We start from the raw sequence: 20,706 nt of genomic DNA on the forward strand, positions 1-20,706 counted from the left end.
CATTTACTTTAGCCTCATCCCCTTCACACACTCCATCCACAGCCTTAACTTCACCATCAGGCTTAACATCCTCCACTTCCTTAGAGGGCTTCAGCTCAGCAGCACTAGTATTTCTCTGGCCTTCTGTTGCAACAGTTCCTCCACTCCCTCCCCCCTCCCCTTGCTTGTTTGCATCTGAGTTGGTTTCAGTTTCATCACCATTATTTCCAGCCTCACATTCAGCACCTGCACCTTCTCCCCAGAAGTACATGACATCTTCCTCAATTGTTTCTCCTACTGAACCCTTGGTGCTATCATTCTCATCAAAATATTCCCACCATGGCTCTACAGTATGGTATGGATCATTACCTGCCTCACAAGCTGCCCCTTCTCCATCACCTTTGATTAACATCACTGGTTCTTCAATTGTTTCATTACCACAATCTTCTTTTGCATCTAAGGGTGGGTTCTCATTTGACTTATGCATAGAGGATTTTGAACTGTCACCATCCTGGCAGACCATTTTGCTGTCTCCATCTGATACTGTTGTAGCATCTGCTATTTTGTCTGCCTTGTCTGGAATGTGTGTATCTGCCTTTGATGTTATCTCTGTGGTAGGAGTGTGGTCCTTGCTCTTGATTTTATTTATTTCCATGCTCTCCTCTTCCTTCTGCTTCGTCATCTTATCTTCAGCATGAGAAGAGTTCTCACTAGCTTCCTTATTTCCCTCATCTTTAGAGTAACTACTTCCCTTGTCAGATTTATCTTGTGCAAGATTTTCTGGCTGTGTTGATGACTTTGTATCCTTTTCTTTCTGATGATCCTTTTCCTCAGATTGTGCAGATTTGACTGGAGGTAAATGTTCAACTTTTTCATCTTTTCTAGTATCTCTAGCTTTGCCTCCAGGTAAACTTTCAACTTTCTCATTTCTTTTCTCTTTCTGTATGGTACAATCTTTTCCTTCTTTAGCTGCCTGGGGTAATGGTGGTAGTGGTGCATCAGATGGGGGTGCCTCTCGGGAAGATGAGTCTGATGAACGAGATTCTGAGTGAGATTCCAATGATGACATGTCAGAAAATTTAAACTTTTTCAGTGGTGGTTCAGTAGTGTCATCTTTAGTAGTGGCTGGCAGCCCTGCTGTGGAGGATCGGATGACAGCTGGGACAGGCTGGGAAACAGAGGAGCTAGGCAACCTGGTAGAAGGACCAACTAGTGACTCAATGCTCATCAACTTTGGAGCCTGCTGCTGCCTTGAGGGAGCAACACCAGATTCAGATGGAACTGAAGGAGCAGGTTTACTTGTGGTTTTGTCTTCCCAAGCACGCTGAAAGGAGAAAGCATTGGTGGATGGCTTTGTTTTTGAGTCCTCTTTGGGAATGTTATGTGATGGCTGCTCTTGCTTTTCTTCTTTGGGAAGTTTATCTGCACAAGGAGGCAAACATGAAATAGCTTCCACCTTTTTCTCTCCTGCATCTTCAGCCTTTGCTTCACCCTTTTCCTTCATTTTATTCAGCTTGTCCCAAACGCTCTCCTTCTTTTTAGGTTCTGTTCTTTCTGTTGAGCCAAACCTGGGGCCTTTGCTTTCAGGTCCATCCTGAGAACCTCTTTCACGAACAAGCATGGTCTTCTTAGCAGCAATATCAAGGCATAGCCCTTTAGTATCATCATCCACCTCCATGGGCTCTGGCAATTTTCCGCCCTTCTTACTATATATCCCTTCATCTGCTTTCTTCTCTTTACCTTCCATCACATTTTCTGCACAGCCAGATTTTTGTTGCTCAACCTGCAACCCTTTCTGAGACTGAGTGCCCTCAGCCTCTATTCTACCTGTTTGTTCTACCTGTCCTTTAGATGTCTCTCCTTTCCCTTCTTTGTCTTCACCCTTTTTCTTTGATTTATTAATATGTTTTTCACTCTCCTCATTCTCCTGGCTGTTAGAAACCTTTTTCTCTATGGTTTCAGCTTTATGCTCTCCTTCACCTTCAACTTTGTCTTGTTTCATGTCGGTACCTCCTGCAGTTTCTTCTTTCTTCTCTTCTTCCCTTTTAACCTGGTCTATTTTCTTATCACTGTTTTCTAATATTTCAGGTTTCTTCTCTCCTTCATTCATAACCTTGTCTGCTTTTGCATCACAGTTTTCAGCTATTTCTACTTTCTTTTCTCCTTCACTCTTCACCTTGTCTGTTTCCTTTGCAGCTTTTTCTGATACTTCAGCTCTTTCTCCTTCATTCTTCTTGTCAATTTTCTCATCAGCATTTTGTGATATTTCAGTTTCCTTCTCTACTTCAGTTTTCATCTCTGTTTTTTCAATAGTGCTTTCTACTATTTCAGCCTTTAAACTGATCTCCTTGGTACTATTTTCCTTTTCAGACTTCTCTGTTTCACTAGGGGATTCAATTTTCTTTTTCCCTTTATCTGCTTCCTCTTCCATTTTCAACTTCACCTTCTCAGCTACCTGTCCCACCTTTTCAAAAACTGCTTCATTTTCTATTTCCATATTAGTCACTGTGTCCACCTTTTTCTCTTCAGTTTTATTGTCCACCTTTTTCTCTTCAGTTTTATTGTCCACCTTATTATTTTCAGATTTATTGTCCATCTTTTTCTCTTCAGTTTTATTATCCATCTTCTCTTCAGCTTTATGTGTTAATTGTGTACTTTTCCCTTCATCCTTCAAGCTAAACTCTTGCATTTTAGCTTCTTTCCTAATCTGCTTTTCCTCTACTTCCTCCAAGGTTGGTGGAAGTTTTGTGGAACTTTTCTCTGACTTATTAAAGTCTTCTTTTGGTGCCTCAGACAGAGACACATCTAGCACCTCTTTGTCTTTAGCCTTCACATCCAACACCTCTTCTGATATCTTTTCTTTTCCTAATTTGCACTCAGTATCTACAATAGTTTCATTCCCCACATCTGACATTTCCTTCTCTACTTCCAATTTCTGTGTAACTCTCTCTTCTGACTCCTCCTCCACTTCTTTCGTTAATATCTTTTTCTCATCAACTCTGTCTTTTTTCTCATTCTCTTTATCCTGGCCTGTGTCAATAACAGGTGAAGTTCGTCCACTAGGAACAGGAGTGGGAGCTTTACTGCCCACGGGGGTTGGAGCTTTACTATCCACGGGTGTTGGGGCTTCACTTAGTCCCATAGGAGTAACTGTGCCACTGTGGCTGCCTTCAACTGACATTTCTCTGCTGGCTCCAGGTGGAGACTCTGACTCTAGCTCTGCAATCAGAGTCACCAGCTCCTCCCTTGTGCTGTTGATGAAAAATATGTTTATGTATTTCAGTAATGTTAAATTTACAAATTCAAAACAAGAAATTTAACTTCAAATCTTATGCTCATAATGCAATTACAAAAAGTTAAAATAATGTACATAGACACACAAAAATATTTTTGCACAAGTTTCACAAAGGTCTGATAAATTTTTAGTTAGCATGCACTATAATCTCTTATGTTACCATATAACAATGGGGTGTTGCTATCATCCTAGGATGAAAGAAAATGTCTTACATGCTCATTTTGCATCTCAACCATCTTATTTTCCTATACTCAACAATTGAATTTTTCTAATCATGCATGTGCATATTTGCCTTCTTTTTGTTAGCTCATCACACTTCCCAGCCTCTGGCAAGCCTAAATCAGTGAGGTCCTTCTATACCACTTCACTCCACATTTTCTTGGATCTATCTTTAAAAATCTTACATTATATCTATAATTTCTAACTCTTTACCCATTATTCTCCACTATTCATTCAACATGGCCATAACAATGGAGAGTTTTCAGAACTAGTGGTTGTCACCAGGTGGCAGCACAGTATGTGTCCCATTCTCTCTCACAGGGGTAATATAGAACATACCTGTAATTCATTCTATAAACACAGAGATGCAATAATTTGTTATAATGTATTTTTCTCCATAATTCCTTCTAAGTAGTAACAGGCAAAATCGAACCCTGAACTGGCACTGAGGCTTGTTTGGTCATCTCCACATGAGTACACCCTTGATCGGAAGTGTATTAATCCAGTCGATAGTAAACATGAAAACAACATGTCTGTGTCATTTAAAAGTCCAAACCACACAGATCAACTTCCTAGTACATGGAAACAACAATTCTAATTAAGAATAGGCAACTTATGTATCCTGGCGAGAGTGTTGTTGTCTAATCCAAACTGGGCGGGCCACCTGTTTAACTTAAACACATTGTGGGACAAATAGTTAATAACTGCTGTAATGTCCATGCCACTATGCCACGTGGAGGAGGAGAGCTTCACATATTTCTCTCTCTTCACTCTACAGCTGCCTAGTGATATGCTTGTTCTATGCTTGATTGTTTTGCCGCTTCTTGATCTTCATGAAAGCATTGCTAAAATTCCCACAAAAATAACTATACCCACAAATCACAATGTTACTGAGTAAGCTGGGCCATACTATATAGTACAGCAAAAGATTTTACCTTTTTTTTTTCCAAATCAATAGATTTTAGACTTGTAGTATGTCATATGTAAGATATTGATAGCAGTATTACAAGATAATCACAAAAAAATATTTCTGTTTTGATTAACTTCTCCCAAAATTATCCATACAGGATATTTAAAAATAGATACAGAATGTCAACAGTATAATCATAATCAATGTTCTATGCATATGTATGCACCTGGGATTTAATATGAAAATAATTCAGCTTATGTCAGCAAGGGACACATACCAGCGGTGACATCTGGTGGATTAGTTCTGAAAACTCCCCATTCTGCCTACCAGAAAAATACCCAAAATAATAATTTACAATCAAACACATTTGATTCTAGGTCAGTTTTTTTCAGTGATACACTATACATACACATAACCATTTTCATCTCTACATACTTATGCCTCTAGACACTGTCTTTCCTTATAGAGACCAGATACCAGATTTTCACTTGGAAAATGTTACACTTCCCATATAGCACAGATTGAAATGTTCCTTGGATTTAAGAAAGATAACAATTCTCTTAATTTCCTGTATCTATAATTTCTGCCACTACACTACCATTGCATCTTCATACTATGAAAATAAGAACCAACATCTAAATCACTCTTCAACTCTTCCAACATCAATCTGCACCACTCAGTGAAGTTGCCCTTTCCTCTTCAATAATAAAGATTTGGTATATGAGTGGTCTTATACCTTAAAAGTTACAAAGACTACCAACTTCCTCATTCTTTTTTGTAATCACTAATCTTCCTTAAAATTAAAACAGTATGTCTTAAAAGAAAAAATATCATATAAATAAAAATATGCATATACAGTAACAGTGAAAATTAAGAATTGACATGAGCATCAATTCCCGACGTCGGAAAGTGCTGAAAAGCTGCCAGATTCGCCAGATAATTTAATTTAGCACATTCAACTCGGTATGCTGGAAAAATTTTTTTACGTCATATATGTGCTATCAAACTAAGTAATAAATTATTAGGAACATCTCTAATCAGCTTCACCAAGCATAGAGAACGTAATATGACAAAACGAGCCAAAAATGCTTGGTTCATGGTCTCAGTTTTGGGACACTTCATCACCTTGAGTGAATTACATTATTTTCAGTAAGCAAGCACATTTCATTGGTTCAAGTTAATTAATTAGCAATCAAATCCTGAAAATATGACAAATATCAAATAAACACGATGTTTTGATGCAAAATCCTTGTATGACTTCAGTGAAAGATTGTCCGTTCCGTATGTAAACAACATCAAGCAGGTTTCTACCTGCTCCCCACCGGTTATAGGCAAACAGTTCAGGGTAAGGATGCGATGCTGACAGTCCTCTGCACCAATCTATGAAGTGCTTTGAGCAGATAGCATGGTCCTTGGTAGCTCTCCACGTCGGGCCTCGTTTACATCGTGTCTCCCATAATCATCTTCGAGCGGCGTCTTTCTTCCTGGGAAATACAATCCATCCTTTCACGCCTTGGTTTTTCCTTTTTGATATAGAATTGCAGTCAGCTACAGCACATGTATAAATCGGCATTCTGTTCCAGCTCTAAGAACACTCCACACTAGGGTGACCAGATTTCTGAGACAAATTCCAGGGACATTTTCAGTTCAGGGAGGTAAAAACATGTAGTTTTTTTTAATGCATCAAGTGATCTTTCAGTTACAGAAAACCGGGGACAGCAGTAGCCGGGGGCAGGTCACTGAAATCAGGGACTGTCCCCGGAAACCGGGGACGTCTGGTCACCCTACTTCACACGAGCTTCCAAACAACCGTGGGCCGCAGGGTTGTTTTGGTGTTTTGAGAGGACTCGGTGTTCCCGAGTTCAGTTAGTCTTTTCGGTTTGATATGCCTTCGGCCGCAAAAATGTTGCTCTACCAAGATTATTACAGAATGTATTCCTTTGTAATATTTAGAGGAGAAACAGTGCTCTCTGTTGAACTATATGAAAAAATGTTTCAAACCAAATATGTAGTTAAGACTAGTAAAAAATGCAAGAGCATTGAAACCGCGACTGTGAGTATTAAGCTTATAATAACAGTTTTGTAGAGTGTGTATTACCAGATCATATGGATAATGTTAGGATAAACACTTGGAATTAATGTTTTGCAGTACAAAGACTCAATACCTCAAGATTTATTATGATATGAATTTTAGAATGTCTCTCTCTTGCGAGCTGGCTGGCTGTATACCGAATCGCGTATTAAACCAGCCAGCAATCAATGGCAACCCAAGAATATCCGACGTCGGGAATTACATCATACATATGCCACAGGATCTTCCCAAATCTAACAAAACACCTTTCACCTCACCTAGCCACAAGGGTCCACGTCTCCTCATCCTGGTCATCAGAGTACACCCGCAGATTGGCACACTCATCCAGCTGGCACCAATAGGAAACACCTTTCTTGTCCCGTCCACATGGCTGAAGACGTAATTCATTTGCACTAAGTGAATTTACCTTATCCTTGAAACTTTTGTAGAGATCAAACTGTGCCTCAAGGAGAGTCTGAAATGATGAAAAAATGCAAAGAAACTGGTTAAAAACCTTTATGTTAAACATTCCAATATTCAAGATCACTACATTACAGTGGATTATTCCAAATCTGCATCATCCAAACATATGAATCATCAAAAAGTGTCTGTACATGTAATTCTAAAATGAAAAATACATTCTGCTATTCAAAGCAGTACCAGCAAATATCTTCTGTGCCTACTCCATCTTCCTGCCAAAGCAAATACATGATCATTAAACGACGCTTACTTAAACACCTCACTATTAACAGGAAGGAAGGAAAATTTCACTATCTTACCTATATTTTCATTGTCATCTCAACTGAATACTGAACTCCATGCAAAGAACCTTTCAAACTCTAAGCTAGTCTTAATTCGGTTCCTAATAGCATCCTTATAACACATACTCAAAGAAGCATCTTTCCAGCTCTTGAACCCAAACTATCGAGGAACAGCTGTAGCAGGGCACCCAGGGAATGTCAAGATGCGGCTATAGCTGTGTACACTTTCCCATCACACATTTTAATTCTAGTGGCCATCATATCTCTAAGCTATGCTGAGCTGCCATGTGTCATATTTTCACGCATTTGCAGTCTGGTTGCCCAGCGTCCTCAGTTACCTGCTGCCACTGTTAGAGATGAAATACCACCCAAGCACCTCCTGATCTCCACGCACTTGCACGCTCAAAAAAGCCACTTCCAAGACCCGTTGTTTGTCTGAAAGTGCCATAGAAAGAGCACTGGTAGAGTCTGAGAACAGTGGGAGTAGCAATTTTGACTCAGATTAAGAAAATATTACACTTATTGGGGGGGAAGAGGATGTGATGCAGTCAAACCATGAGGCAAGCAACTGAGATCCCTTGTGCATCACATAACTCATGGAAAAATAATGGGAAGAACTAAGCGTACAAGTGCAACTAACTCTACAACCTATTGCTTCTTGTTTTCCCTCTCCTCCAAGCAGATGCTAGCCTCCCACATGCCTGTTTCTTCAACTAAACTGAATTTCCACTCATTGCCAAACACTACGAAACAATGTTCTCAATGCTGACTAGAATTGTGTTTTGCAATCAAATAATTTTTTTCTAACAGTATGGACAAATGATATAAATGGTTGTGTCACTTGACAGCTTGGATTGGGCACCAGCATGGGGACCACAAGCCTCCTTTAACTGCTTCCCTCACCACTACCTGTCACTCACTCACATGAATGCCTATATCCAAACAGTAATTGTCATGGCTGGGGCCATGTATAGGAGCAAAACACAGTGTACTCCTGTTTCATATTTTCTTCAATAAAGCCACATTTAAGACTTGAGAGAGTAACTTCCAATTCCCTGGAGAGAAAGGAAAAAAAAAGTCGTGAAAGAGGAAATTTCTCCAAATGTGGTGTGGAAGTCTAGCCACTTATCCTCTTTTGAAGAATCAGAGGAGGAATGATTATTTTCCCCTGTAGCCATTACTGTAGTTCATAGGATACTGAAGTTCAAAGAGGAAGAGAGACATCACTGTAATGGAGGGATATTCGCAGGGCCAAAAGTTCGCTCTAAAATTTGAAATCAAGCTTGCAAAATGTACACCAAATATAGCCATTACTCTCTATTTACATCAAGTATGAACCCCATCCAACCCATAAGGGTTATAGGATTGAGCCAAGCTCATAATGTGCTGTCTTTTAGAATTGATTTGTCATATTTATCTTTAAAGCTTACAAAGCTCCTTGCACATACAATTTCATCTGCCAATAAATTCCATTGGCTGATTACTCTGCCAGAAAAACAAAATTTTTCTTTCTTATTGGACTTTTCCTTTTACAATTTCATACATTGTCATTTATTGTTGATTGTTGTAGTACTAAGATATCCATGACAGTGATCATTTCTTTTCTTATGACACATTCATACATCATGATCATGTCACCACATTTTTGTCTCCCCTTTAGTGTTTAAAGCTTCAGTTTGTTGTGCCTTTTTTTTGTAGATATCATTGAACTATTGAACTTGTTAAAAGCAAGTCATCTGTGTCATCTCAATTGAATTGTCTAATTCCAGGTACTGAATCTATAGGAGTGTCTTCTCTACTCACATACACTGTCTGATGTGTAATTCACCTCGGTGTGTGTGTGTGTGTGTGTGTGTGTGTGTGTGTGTGTGTGTGTGTGTGTGTGTGTGTGTGTGTGTGTGTGTGTGTGTGTGTATTTACCTAATTGTAACATACGGGAAAGGAGCTATGCTCGTACTGTCCCGTCTCCATATCTACTAATGTCCAGCTTTTTCTTAAAATCATGAATATTCCTTGCGTTGACCACTTCCACGTCTAAACTATTCCATGCTTCCACCCTTCTATGAGGAAGCTATATTTTTCACATCTCTCCTATAAGTGGCCATTTTAGTTTTTCCCATGCCCTCTCGACATTCTTTCATTCCACATACACAGATCTTCCCTATCCATTTTTCCATGCCAATCATCACTCTGTATATTGCTATCAGGTCTCCCCTTTCTCTTCTGTTTTCCAGGGTCGGAAGTTGCATTCTGTTCAGTCTGTCTTCATAAGTCAAATCTCTTAAGTCAGGCACCATTTTTGTTGCAGCCCTCTGTACTTTCTCTAGTTTCCTTATGTGTTTCTTTAAGTTCGGAGCCCACTGTATTGTTGCATATTCAAGCCTTGGTCTTATCATTGCAGTAATTATTTTCTTCATCATTTCTTCATCTAAATATCTGAACGCCACTCTTATGTTCCTCAATAAGTTCAATACTTCTCCAATTATTTTGTTTATATGTCTCTCTGGCGATAGGTCATTGGTAATTGTCACCCCAAGGTCTTTTTCTTCATGACTGGTTTTATGTCTTCATTTCCTATCTTGTACATACTCCTGATTCTTCTTTCACTCTTGCCAAACTCTAATTTCTTGCATTTTGTCGTGTTGAACTCCATTTGCCATGTACAGCTCCATTTCCATATTCTGTCCAAGTCTTCCTGGAGTAGTTCGCAATCTTTGTCACATCTCACTTTTCTTAACAATTTTGCATCGTCTGCAAATAGGCTCACATAACTGGACACCCCATCCACCATGTCATTTATGTAGACCGCAAACATTACTGGTGCCAACACTGATCCCTGTGGGACTCCACTCTCCACCAAGCCCCATTCTGATGGTCTGTCCTTAATTATTGTTCTCATTTCTCTTCCTACCAAAAAGTCTTCCATCCATTTTAGTAAACTGCCATGCACTCCTCCTACCATTTCAAGTTTCCAGATCAGTCTCCGGTGTGGTACCTTATGTGTGTGTGTGTGTGTGTGTGTGTGTGTGTGTGTGTGTGTGTGTGTGTGTGTGTGTGTGTGTGTGTGTGTGTGTGTGTGTGTGTGTGTGTGTGTGTGTGTGTGTGTGTGTGTGTGGCATGGGAAGAAGGTAAATTAGATGGCTGTCTTCTGTCAGCTAGCAATAATTATATAGGTAATACAGTATGAAAGTGTAATGCTATTTAAATAACAATGAAATATTGTTATCAGACTGAAAAGTACTTATAAAATGTTAATGAAAAACAGAAAGCTAAAACTTTATGACTACAATGACTTTTTGTCTTTTAAGAAGAAAAAACTATTTTTATTTTGCAGATCCACATACACAATGAGTAACGTAACAGGAGCAATGCATTATGAGAATGAATGACAGTTTCTTGAAATATCCCAGCATACTGGCACAATATATATATATATATATATATATATATATATATATATATATATATATATATATATATATATATTTTTTTTTTTTTTTTTTTTTTATGGGTGAGACAGGGCATCCTGACATGGCCACAGCAGGGCGGTGATGCACTGAAATCTAGATTATTGTGATAGAACATCATTCTGTCTTATATTCTTTACTATTTGAAAAATGTCATAGCATTTATTAAGATGTAAGCTTTTTGATAATCATTTCATCATTCTCATCTCATACCAGCACTTACTGAGCTTAAGTCTAATTAGCATTATTGTAATCTGGTTTGAGTGATCCCCACACAGTCCTGACTTCGATCATGATAGATTAAAATGACCATACTAAGTTAAAATTTTTCAAAGGTCAGAATATGCTAGATTTAGGTGAAAATAATGAGACTGATTAATTAAAGAATTCATGTCACCTTAAAATACATCCTTATGTGGTGTGGACAAGTGATAGTGTATATACAGACTCAAGGAATTGAGACAAATTGTCACACACCCAAATACAGCAGGCTGGACAGTCAGATAAAAGTCAGATAACTATATGGCTAAATAACAAAGAAAAAGGATTGATTAATGTCTGGAAGTCAACAGGAAAGGACCCAAACTGTTGAGTTCTCAGTGTTTATTGGCTGGTTTAACTCAGGAGAGGGTCAGCGTTGTCTCACGGTACACAGTAGCCATCTCTAAATACAGGCAACCCCCGCTTAACGAAGGTTCACACAACAAAATTTCGCTACAACGAAGGTTTAATTTTACTACCATCTGCTCGTTTAACGAACACCAAACTCGCTTTAACAAAGTTTTATCCATGTAATTTTTTCCAAGTTTGAAAGCCCCGCCGTATCAAGCAAGCCGACAGGCTTTTGAATACACCAGCGCCTCTCGTGGACAACACACGCACCACTCACTCCCCATTCAAGACAATAACAGCGTCAGCAGCAGCTTGTCTTCCCTCGCTCAACTTACCACCAAAACGCCCTGCGATGTCGCCTAGTGTTGCTAAGAAGACCAGGAAGTCTCTTACTCTCGAAGTGAAGCTGGATATTATTCACAGATACGAGAGGCATGAAAACTAATAGCATTGCTCGCCACCATCTCGACTCCATCTACTGTCTCTACTAATTTCACGTTAGCAGACTCTATTAAGGAGGCTGGTGAGACTGTATACTCGTATTCCTTGCAAGCTAAAAGAACCACCTGAACTCGTGACTCTACAATGGATAAAATGGAAATGAGGTACATAAGTTTTGTATGTGATACAATGATGCGCCCTTTGTTTACATTCCATAGGTTGCCGGTTAGTGTCTTTCCCGCTTCACTCTCCCTCCCTTCATAAATTTAAGATCAACATTATAAAGTTACATACATACATACATTAGTGTACATTATAATGACTTAAATTAAACTACCTAAATGTTTAACTTCATAATTCTTACTTTCATTAAACCTTTCACTGTACTATGATGCACTCTCGCTTTGTTTACTCTTAATGGAAGTTCAAGTCAGGGGTTAAACTTGTTATACAGGTATCCCTTGGTTAACGATAGGGTTACGTTTCCCAAAAACAGATCGCTAACCGAAACGATCGCTAACTGAGGGATTTGAAATTATCAACTACATACATGTATTTCGCGATGCGTAAATAAACGACACTTTCTATGTTGTTAGTTGTTATTTACACCTTTAGAATTGGTAGTACTTACCTTGAGGAGTGGATGTGATATGCGTAGTGTGTTGTTTTGTGCCCCCCGAGGGGACACAGGGCCTTGGAGGATTAAATCTCATCATGCCCACACCCGACCCAAACTCGGTCAGCTGCTTCAAACCCTTCAAATTCTTGAGAGAATACGTTTTCCAGTGGGGGTGGGTCATCCAGGCTCTCCTCATCGTCACTCAAGGTTACGGTGGATGTGAAGGATAGATTGGATGTGGGTGGAGTTGTTTTGGAGGTGGATGGAGTTGTTTTGGAAGTGGGTGGAGTTTTTTTCGAGGTAGCAGGACGAACTTTGAAGTACGACGAGATGACTCCTATGGAAGTAGATGGGATTGCTTTTGAGGTGGATGGGGTAGCTTGGGAGGTGGATGGAGTTGCTTGATCGGTAGATGGGGTTGCTTGGGATGTGGATGGGGTTGCTTGGGCGGTGAGTGGTTTGAAGAAAGATGAGATGACTGTCTGTTTTGCCATCCTTTTCTTTGCCTCAAATAGTTCTTTATACACTTTCATGTCATTTTCTATAGCATTAGTCACGCCATTACTTCGGTTTGGGTTGGGGTCATTCTCCTGGAGAAGATGTATGGCCTGGTTAATATGATTAAAAATCTCCTCGAAAATCTTGACGGAGAGGGTTCTTTCAGGCTCCTTGTCCTCCTCCATTTCCTCCAAAGTATTTTGTTTCTCCAACTCCATGAGGTCGTCGTTGGAGAGAGGCTCAGAATGACTGTCCAGCAGTTCTTGTACGTCATTCTCGTCCACCTCATTGAAGCCTGCCTTATGGGAGATATGAACGATGTCTTTCCTTACTGCTGTAACATCGACAGGGACTTCCTGTTTACGTTCCACGCACTCAGGCCACAAATTACGCCAACATCCATTCATTGCCGACTTGGACACCTCCTTCCATGACTCGTCGATGTTGTCGATCCCCTTTTTAATGTTATAATCCTTCCAAAATTGTTTCATGGTCGGCTTGTCAGGGGTGTCAATGCAGGCCAACAGCTGTTTCATGGTGCGCCGCTGGTAATAGGCCTTGAAAGTAGCGATGACTCCTTGGTCCATCGGCTGGATGAGGGCAGTTGTGTTTGGGGGCATAAACATGACCTCAATATTATCTGCCCAGTCATTCATGCTCTCTGGGTGGCTGGGGCGTTGTCACACAGCAAGAGAAATCTGTTAGCAATGTTGTTTTGGGCAGCATATTCTTTTAGGAATTTGGAGAGGTATCCTGTCACGTAACTTTGCATGATAACAGTCGTCATCCACCCTTTTGTTTGCCTTCCATACTACGGGCAAATATTCCTTAATATAGCCAGACAGAGCTCTTGGGTTTTGGGAATGGTAAATAAGGCATGGTTTAAGCTTAAGATCACCAGCGGCATTCCCCCCCACCAATAATGTTAACCTGTCTTTAGATGCCTTGAATCCTGGTGCCGACTTCTCCTCCTTTGCTATAAACGTTCTCGATGACATCTTCTTCCAATACAGGCCTGTCTCGTCAAAGTTTAGAACCTGCTTGGCTGAATAACCTCCTTCCTCGATGCGCTCTTTAAGCAAAGGCTTGAAGGCGTTTGCAGCGGTTGATCCGAACTCGCTGCCTCCCCACTAACCTTGAGGTTGTGTAGACTCCCACGATGTTTGAAACGTTCAAACCACCCCTTACTGGCCTTGAAGGACACTGTCTCGCCTATGTTGAATTCTGGTTTCAGGTCCTCCCACAGGCTCAGTGCCTTAGTAGTAACGAGTTGGGTAGAAAGAGGCATGCGGCGGTGTGTGTGGTCTTCAATCCATAGCCTCAGCAAACGTTCCAATTTTTCCATAATCGGTTCCCTGTTACGAGTTGTTGTGTGTTTGTGCAGGTTTGTGACTTGGTTGGCCTGCTGCTTCACTTGTACTTTTTCTGGAGAACTGTTGATACAGTTGATTGAGATAAACCAAGGGCACGAGCAATAGAGTTTACCCCTTCACCACCCTCATGACGAGTCACAATGTTCAACTTAATATCAAGGCCAATGCTCTTTCTCGATTTTTAGCCTTATCTCCCGGTGGAGAACAATCGTTGGGTCGCTTGGAAGCCATCACTAAGTTCACTTGATCACAAATAAGCACAAAAAAAGAAGTTTAGAGCGAGCGTGATAGAGTTGTTGTTGCACAATCAAAACAGCGGGAAAGACTGTGGTGTGTTTACTGCACGGGCCGCGGGTGGATGGAGGCGCTGCGATCGCGATTGCGATCGCGATTGCGATTGGTCAATCCGATCGTTAACCGAATTTTGGCGATCGTTAACCAAAAAATAGGGATTAATTTGGAGGGATCGTATGAGCGAAATATCGTTAAGTAGTCGATCGTTAACCGAGGGACACCTGTAATTGGTTCGCTTAACAAAGTTTACCTTAACGAAGGTTTTTTTTAGGAACGTAACCCCTTCGTTAAGCGGGAATTGGCTGTACTATATTACGATGTATCTATTGATTTACCCTGTTTTTACTCCTTCCAGCATTTTTCTGTTGTTATCTTACCATGGTATTTCTTTATAGTTACTTGAGTTCATATGACCAACATCATTATATAGAGCAAAATATTGTCACCTGGTGTACCAAGCTCTTTATTTTTTAGAGACTTTCATAGAGCACAAAACCTTAACACACATTTCATCTTGTCTCTGCCAAGGTTAATGCTTAACAAGGAAAATGACGAGCAATTTTTGTTCGGTTTTCTTTATGAGAAAAAGGAAAAACTGCGGCTGAAATCGAAATAGCCTGAGGGTGCAAATACAGGTAACTCTCGATTTACGCGTATTTCATTTACATGTTTTTGTTATAACACGACCAAAAAAATATCATAATTAATCTAATTTGCGCGATTTGGCCCAACCGCATTTTCAAACTGAGCGCCAGACGCAATTTCAAAATGCGCGCCAGAGATTTCCACAGCTGGCTGATAGGTGGGAGCTCTGGGGCCAGATCCAAGAAGCAGGTTGCTGTCTATGTTGGTACAGACAACCTCCATAGCAACCTCCTGCTCACATACCAACCTTCGTAAAATAGCATCCACAAAGATTTGTTGCTGTTGGCGGGTGGAGGTTGGTAGCCCGCCTAAAAGTGCTAATTGGCTGCCAGGAGCTGGATCCAAGAAACTTTAACAACATCAGAGCAACTTCCTGCCATGAAATGGCATTCATGAATGCTTGGAAGGACGGTAACGAGGTTGCTATGAGGTTGCTCTCAGGTTGCTGGTAACACCACCTCTTCAGGTGGTGTTACTGTCTTATATATGCATTTATGTTCACAAAACAACATTTCTATTAACTTTTTACAAACCTTGCCCCCAAGAAAGGATTGTCTTGTAATGCATAAAGAGAAATCTTACATGGAATACCAAGAAATAAAGCAGAGATGAGATCACCCTCAGACAAGGCGGAGACTCACAGCGACTCGGCCGTTTCTTCTTCTTCTTGTGACCCTTTTAGCTTGTGTGTTGTCTTTCACCACGATATTTAGGTTTCCACTCCTCTATTGCCTGCTATAATGAATATCATATCTTAGTATTCATATATGCTCATGCCATGAGGATAACCTCGAATCCGTGGCACTGAGTGATAGTGAATTACTAATGTAATACCATGGTATTTCATTAGTAATTCATTATCCCACTCCCGCTCTTCTTGTGCCTCATGTGCAGTCTGCCAGCACTGAGTACAGACGGAATCTCTTCAATCTGCCTATAGTTCACCAAGATGGCCCCAAAACGTCCTTCATCTTCTTCTGCATGTGATGTTATTTTTGATAAGTGGATTTTTGATAAAGTGGTAAAGCTCAGAGAAAGATTGTGACTGACTGTGGTGTGAGTGGTGAAGTCAGTGACACAGTGTTTTGTTTACGTATTTTTTGTTTTGTTGTTTTCTCTTATTACTTTTTGCTTTCTCTTATTATTTCTTGCTTTTCCCTTTACTTTAAATACATTTCTAGTAAATAGAATGGTAAATAATAAAAATGTTAATTTAGCATGTTAATTTAGCCAAATAAATAGAGTATTTTGTATGAATTTTTTTGGACCACATCTCACATCCCCCCTATTATTTATTGTTTCTTATGAGAATTACATGTTTGTTTTACGCAAATTTTGATATATGCGATGCCTCTTGGAACGCATCTATCGCGTAAATCGAGTTACCTGTAAGAGGATAAAACTGTGTCAAAAGTTTAATGCGCCCTCGCACACACACTCAGAGAGAGAGAGAGAGAGAGAGAGAGAGAGAGAGAGAGAGAGAGAGAGAGAGAGAGAGAGAGAGAGAGAGAGAGAGAGAGAGAAGGGTGTGTAGATTCATGTAAGGTTGAGAAGTATAAACAGGTAATAGCTTTCTCCCACTGTCTCAAAGTGTTGTCAAGGACAGACTGCAAAGAATACTGAAAATATTCAAATACACATCAACCTTTCAGTTTTCCTTAAACATCCTATACTGTCTGTAAAGATGTCTTACCTTTAAAACACGAATCTTAACTTCCAGCTTAGCTTTCTTGAAACCAAAGCGTTCCAGTTCCCAACCATCTTGATGAGAGTAGGAGTGTGCAAACCTTTGGAGACCCCTTTCCCAGCGATCCAACTTGACAGACTTGTTGATGCGTCTAAGAAGCTGACTCACACATTGTGAGACAATGGGACTTACTGTGGAAAGAAAGTATGTAACATGTGTTATTCACAGATGTTTAAATAAATTTCTAATGATAAACAGCATAAAATCTAAAAAAAAATTCTCTAGGATGACAAACTTTACCAATTTTTAACAGAATGAGATTCCACTCTGTAGATATTTGCTAGCTTTGTACAGAAATGCAAATTTCAGTGGTGAGATGTGGGAAGACCTTGCTTCCAAGCACGAGTAAAAGGCCAGGGAATAACTCCTCTGCGACAATATGTAGTGTGAGTGTGCTCCACTTAGAAGATCCATGTTACTCACAAAGGAAGGAATAAATAAATAAATAAATAAATAAATAAATAAATAAATAAATAAATAAATGAATGAATAAATAAAAATACAATAAAAGATCAATAAATGAAAATAAATGAACAAACAAAATAAAATAGGTAAAAAAAAAAAAAAAAAAATATATATATATATATATATATATATATATATATATATATATATATATATATATATATATATATATATATATATATATATATATATATATATATATATATATATATATATATATATATATATATATATATATATATATATATATATATATATATATATATATATATATATATATATATATATATATATATATACATACATACATACATACATACATACATACATACACACACACACACACACACACACACACACACACACACACACACACACACACACACATATATATATATATATATATATATATATATATATATATATATATATATATATATATATATATATAAAACAAAACATTCTCATGACAGTAAAACACTCCCAATGACAACATTGGTCCTCAAGCTCTAGGAAACCACTATTACATCCAAACTCTGAAAACATTCATATTTCAAACTGTTGTGCCAGATGATGCAATGTAACCACAAACTTACAGGCCAAGGAATGTAAATAAGTATCACATATGCAAAAAATCACAGCTGTTACATAAAATGGGTTTTGATAGCTTCTGTTACTAGTATGCACTATGTTCATACATAATAATCACGAGTAGATTATGCTTAACCATCTAAAACATGTAAATCATTCTGCTTTTGCTCAATATCCCACTTAAGTCTCCTAAGTCCTCAAACCTGCTGGAGGAAGCAGAGGGGGGCATAAATTTTGCCCAGTTTATAAATCTCAGGTATTATCCTCACTTTTCTTATGACCATACTGTTAACCATGTACATGTCACTTTCTTTTAGTTGGCTATCCAATAATACTACCTAATTTCAATGACTTAAAAAATGTACCCTATGCCTTAGTAACATTTGTGGTGGAGAGACCACCTGCAGTGATGCAGAGGAGGATGATTGGCTCTGGAGCCACTAAAGGATGAGATCTCTCTAAATACATATATTAAGAGGTAAGATGAAATTTGTTAACTCTGAAAGATAAGGAATCCTAACTAATAAAAGATAAGATCATTATATGAGAAGTCCCTATGCCATGGAGGGTGGCACCAGAGAGTTAGTCAACAGAATTGCTGCAGATGCTTCTACATTTACCATTAGCAAACATGATAATATTATATATATATATATATATATATATATATATATATATATATATATATATATATATATATATATATGAAGAGCTGTACTGCACCTAACTAGTTCAGAAACACTAAGCTAACACATTATTCCTAGAATTAGCACATGTCAACATTATTTTGCCAGTATGTTATCTGCATTCCTTCATCGGCAGTCATTGTCTTCATGATGGTAGGCCTGGCTCTAGCAAAATCAAATCATCATTACTAATTCTACTCCTACCATTACTTTAATAACTATGACCTTGTTACATGGGGCAGCTTGTCAACCTTTGTCTCTGTACGAACTTGCCACCTCAGTGGTCCATTCTTTTTATTGTAATTTTTGTTGCTCTTCTTGGTACCCTTCCTTCATTAAAAAAAAAAAAAAAAAAAAGCCTACTTTACAAAATACCTATGGTATTAAAATCTCATACTCTCCTTATGATACTGTCATGTAGATGTCTATGATTTGAGAGAGAGAGAGAGAGAGAGAGAGAGAGAGAGAGAGAGAGAGAGAGAGAGAGAGAGAGAGAGAGAGAGAGAAAACAGCTATAATTTGATGACAATGTTGTTCAAACAAAGAAATGCAAAGTGTAGATCTCATGCAGTAGTACTGTCAATTATATTTAGCCTGCCAGCACCTGCAACTTTCCTTACTCTCATAACTCAATGACATTATGTGCTATCAAGACTAAGTCTATCTTTGATATAACTTTTCATACCATCCTATCTACTTTTTGCTCAAGCACTATCATCCTTTTCAAACCAGCTATGTACAATTACCACAAGGCTTTATGACGGCACCACCCTTCAAGAGTGTGTGTGTGTCAAGGTTTCCTCTAACACCGTGTACATTAAACGTGTATTCGGTTACAAAATCTCCCTTTGACACAACCATTATCGTGACATTAACGACGCTATCAAGAATGTAGCTGGCCAATTCTACATGTGCCATACCGTACCCTTCCCAGCGGAGGAAACGCCCCCTTTTTACCCTGGACATGCAGCCTGCGTTAGTGACAACCCACGTTAACACATCAGGTATTCCAACACACTAGTTTGACAATGTGTACAATGTTTCCTAACCATTATTTGTTTGAGTTTAGTGTCTCCAATGTTTTCTCGTCCATTTAAATGATGAAAACCCTTGAATCTGGCTGGCAACAGATATATTTCAGGCCGCACGTCCGCCTGGTTGTTAGTGGGGCTGATGCCATCGCCTTGGTGAGGAGTAAATGTAAGAAATAGCATCATGAGGCCTGTGGTGGGGGTGGCGAGTCAAGGCACAGAGGTGGAGGGGATGCTGCACCATTACGAGGCCGCGGCTTACCGTTATCTGTGTCTTCTAGTGAACTTTGGAGCTCGCCTATGTTGGGAAGAGTTAACCCTAGCTTCTCTCCAAATTTCTCGACAAAAGAACATATTACGGCGAAATCTGCGTGGCTGGTACACAAGTCCTCATCATTGGACGCCATTTTCACATTGACGTCAATAAACGCCACAAAAACAAACCCTTGATGGTAGCGTCTCCAGGAAGACAAATGAGCATCGCCCACACTGACTCCTCTCCCACGCACCCACCGCTCATCCAGTCCTGCATGTGTCGCTTCCAATGCTCATGTCCACGGCCCAGCCTATTACTTATAAGGCTTCATCGGCGTCTATTTGTTTTCCACCACAAATCTTTGAGGAGCCAAAACGGAACATCAATACTGTCTTCTAAACCATTTCTAAGTGCCATCTTTCTTGTCCATTTATTTTTGTATAAATATGTCGCTCATTTACGTTGCAATTGTTCATTAGATGGCCAGTATTGTGAAGCAAATTAGAACATCAATATTTATCCAGACATACAACTATGCTTCATTTGAATTTATACAAAACGTAGCTAATGGTTTTGCGCGCATATCTTACTCTACTCCTATATATATGTATGTATATATATATATATATATATATATATATATATATATATATATATATATATATATATATATATATATATATATATATATATATATATATATATATATATATATATATATATATATATATATATATATATATATA

At 38.9% G+C, this 20,706-nt stretch overlaps 1 protein-coding gene across 2 annotated transcripts in view; it reads right to left on the reverse strand.

Moving 5' to 3' along the window:
* Positions 1-20,123, reverse strand: part of LOC123514578 (remodeling and spacing factor 1-like) — a 49,594-nt gene extending 29,471 nt beyond the window's left edge. Inside the window, exons 1-4 of one of the 2 annotated variants that reach the window (XM_045272535.1) lie at positions 19,967-20,123; positions 16,878-17,062; positions 6,753-6,949; positions 1-3,230 (exon numbers count right to left, since the gene is read on the reverse strand). The exon at positions 1-3,230 is cut by the window's left edge and continues 792 nt beyond it. In XM_045272535.1, coding sequence (XP_045128470.1) covers positions 1-3,230; positions 6,753-6,949; positions 16,878-17,062; positions 19,967-20,111 — 3,757 coding nt within the window. In that variant the 5' untranslated portion in view covers positions 20,112-20,123. Of the gene's footprint in view, positions 3,231-6,752; positions 6,950-7,573; positions 7,671-16,877; positions 17,063-19,966 lie in introns of those variants that run through there. The other variant, XM_045272536.1, reaches the window with a different exon arrangement.
* Positions 20,124-20,706: the final 583 nt, after the last annotated feature.

The sequence above is a fragment of the Portunus trituberculatus genome, chromosome 38 (genome assembly GCF_017591435.1).
Source record: "Portunus trituberculatus isolate SZX2019 chromosome 38, ASM1759143v1, whole genome shotgun sequence".
Classification (NCBI taxonomy): Eukaryota; Metazoa; Arthropoda; class Malacostraca; order Decapoda; family Portunidae; genus Portunus; species Portunus trituberculatus.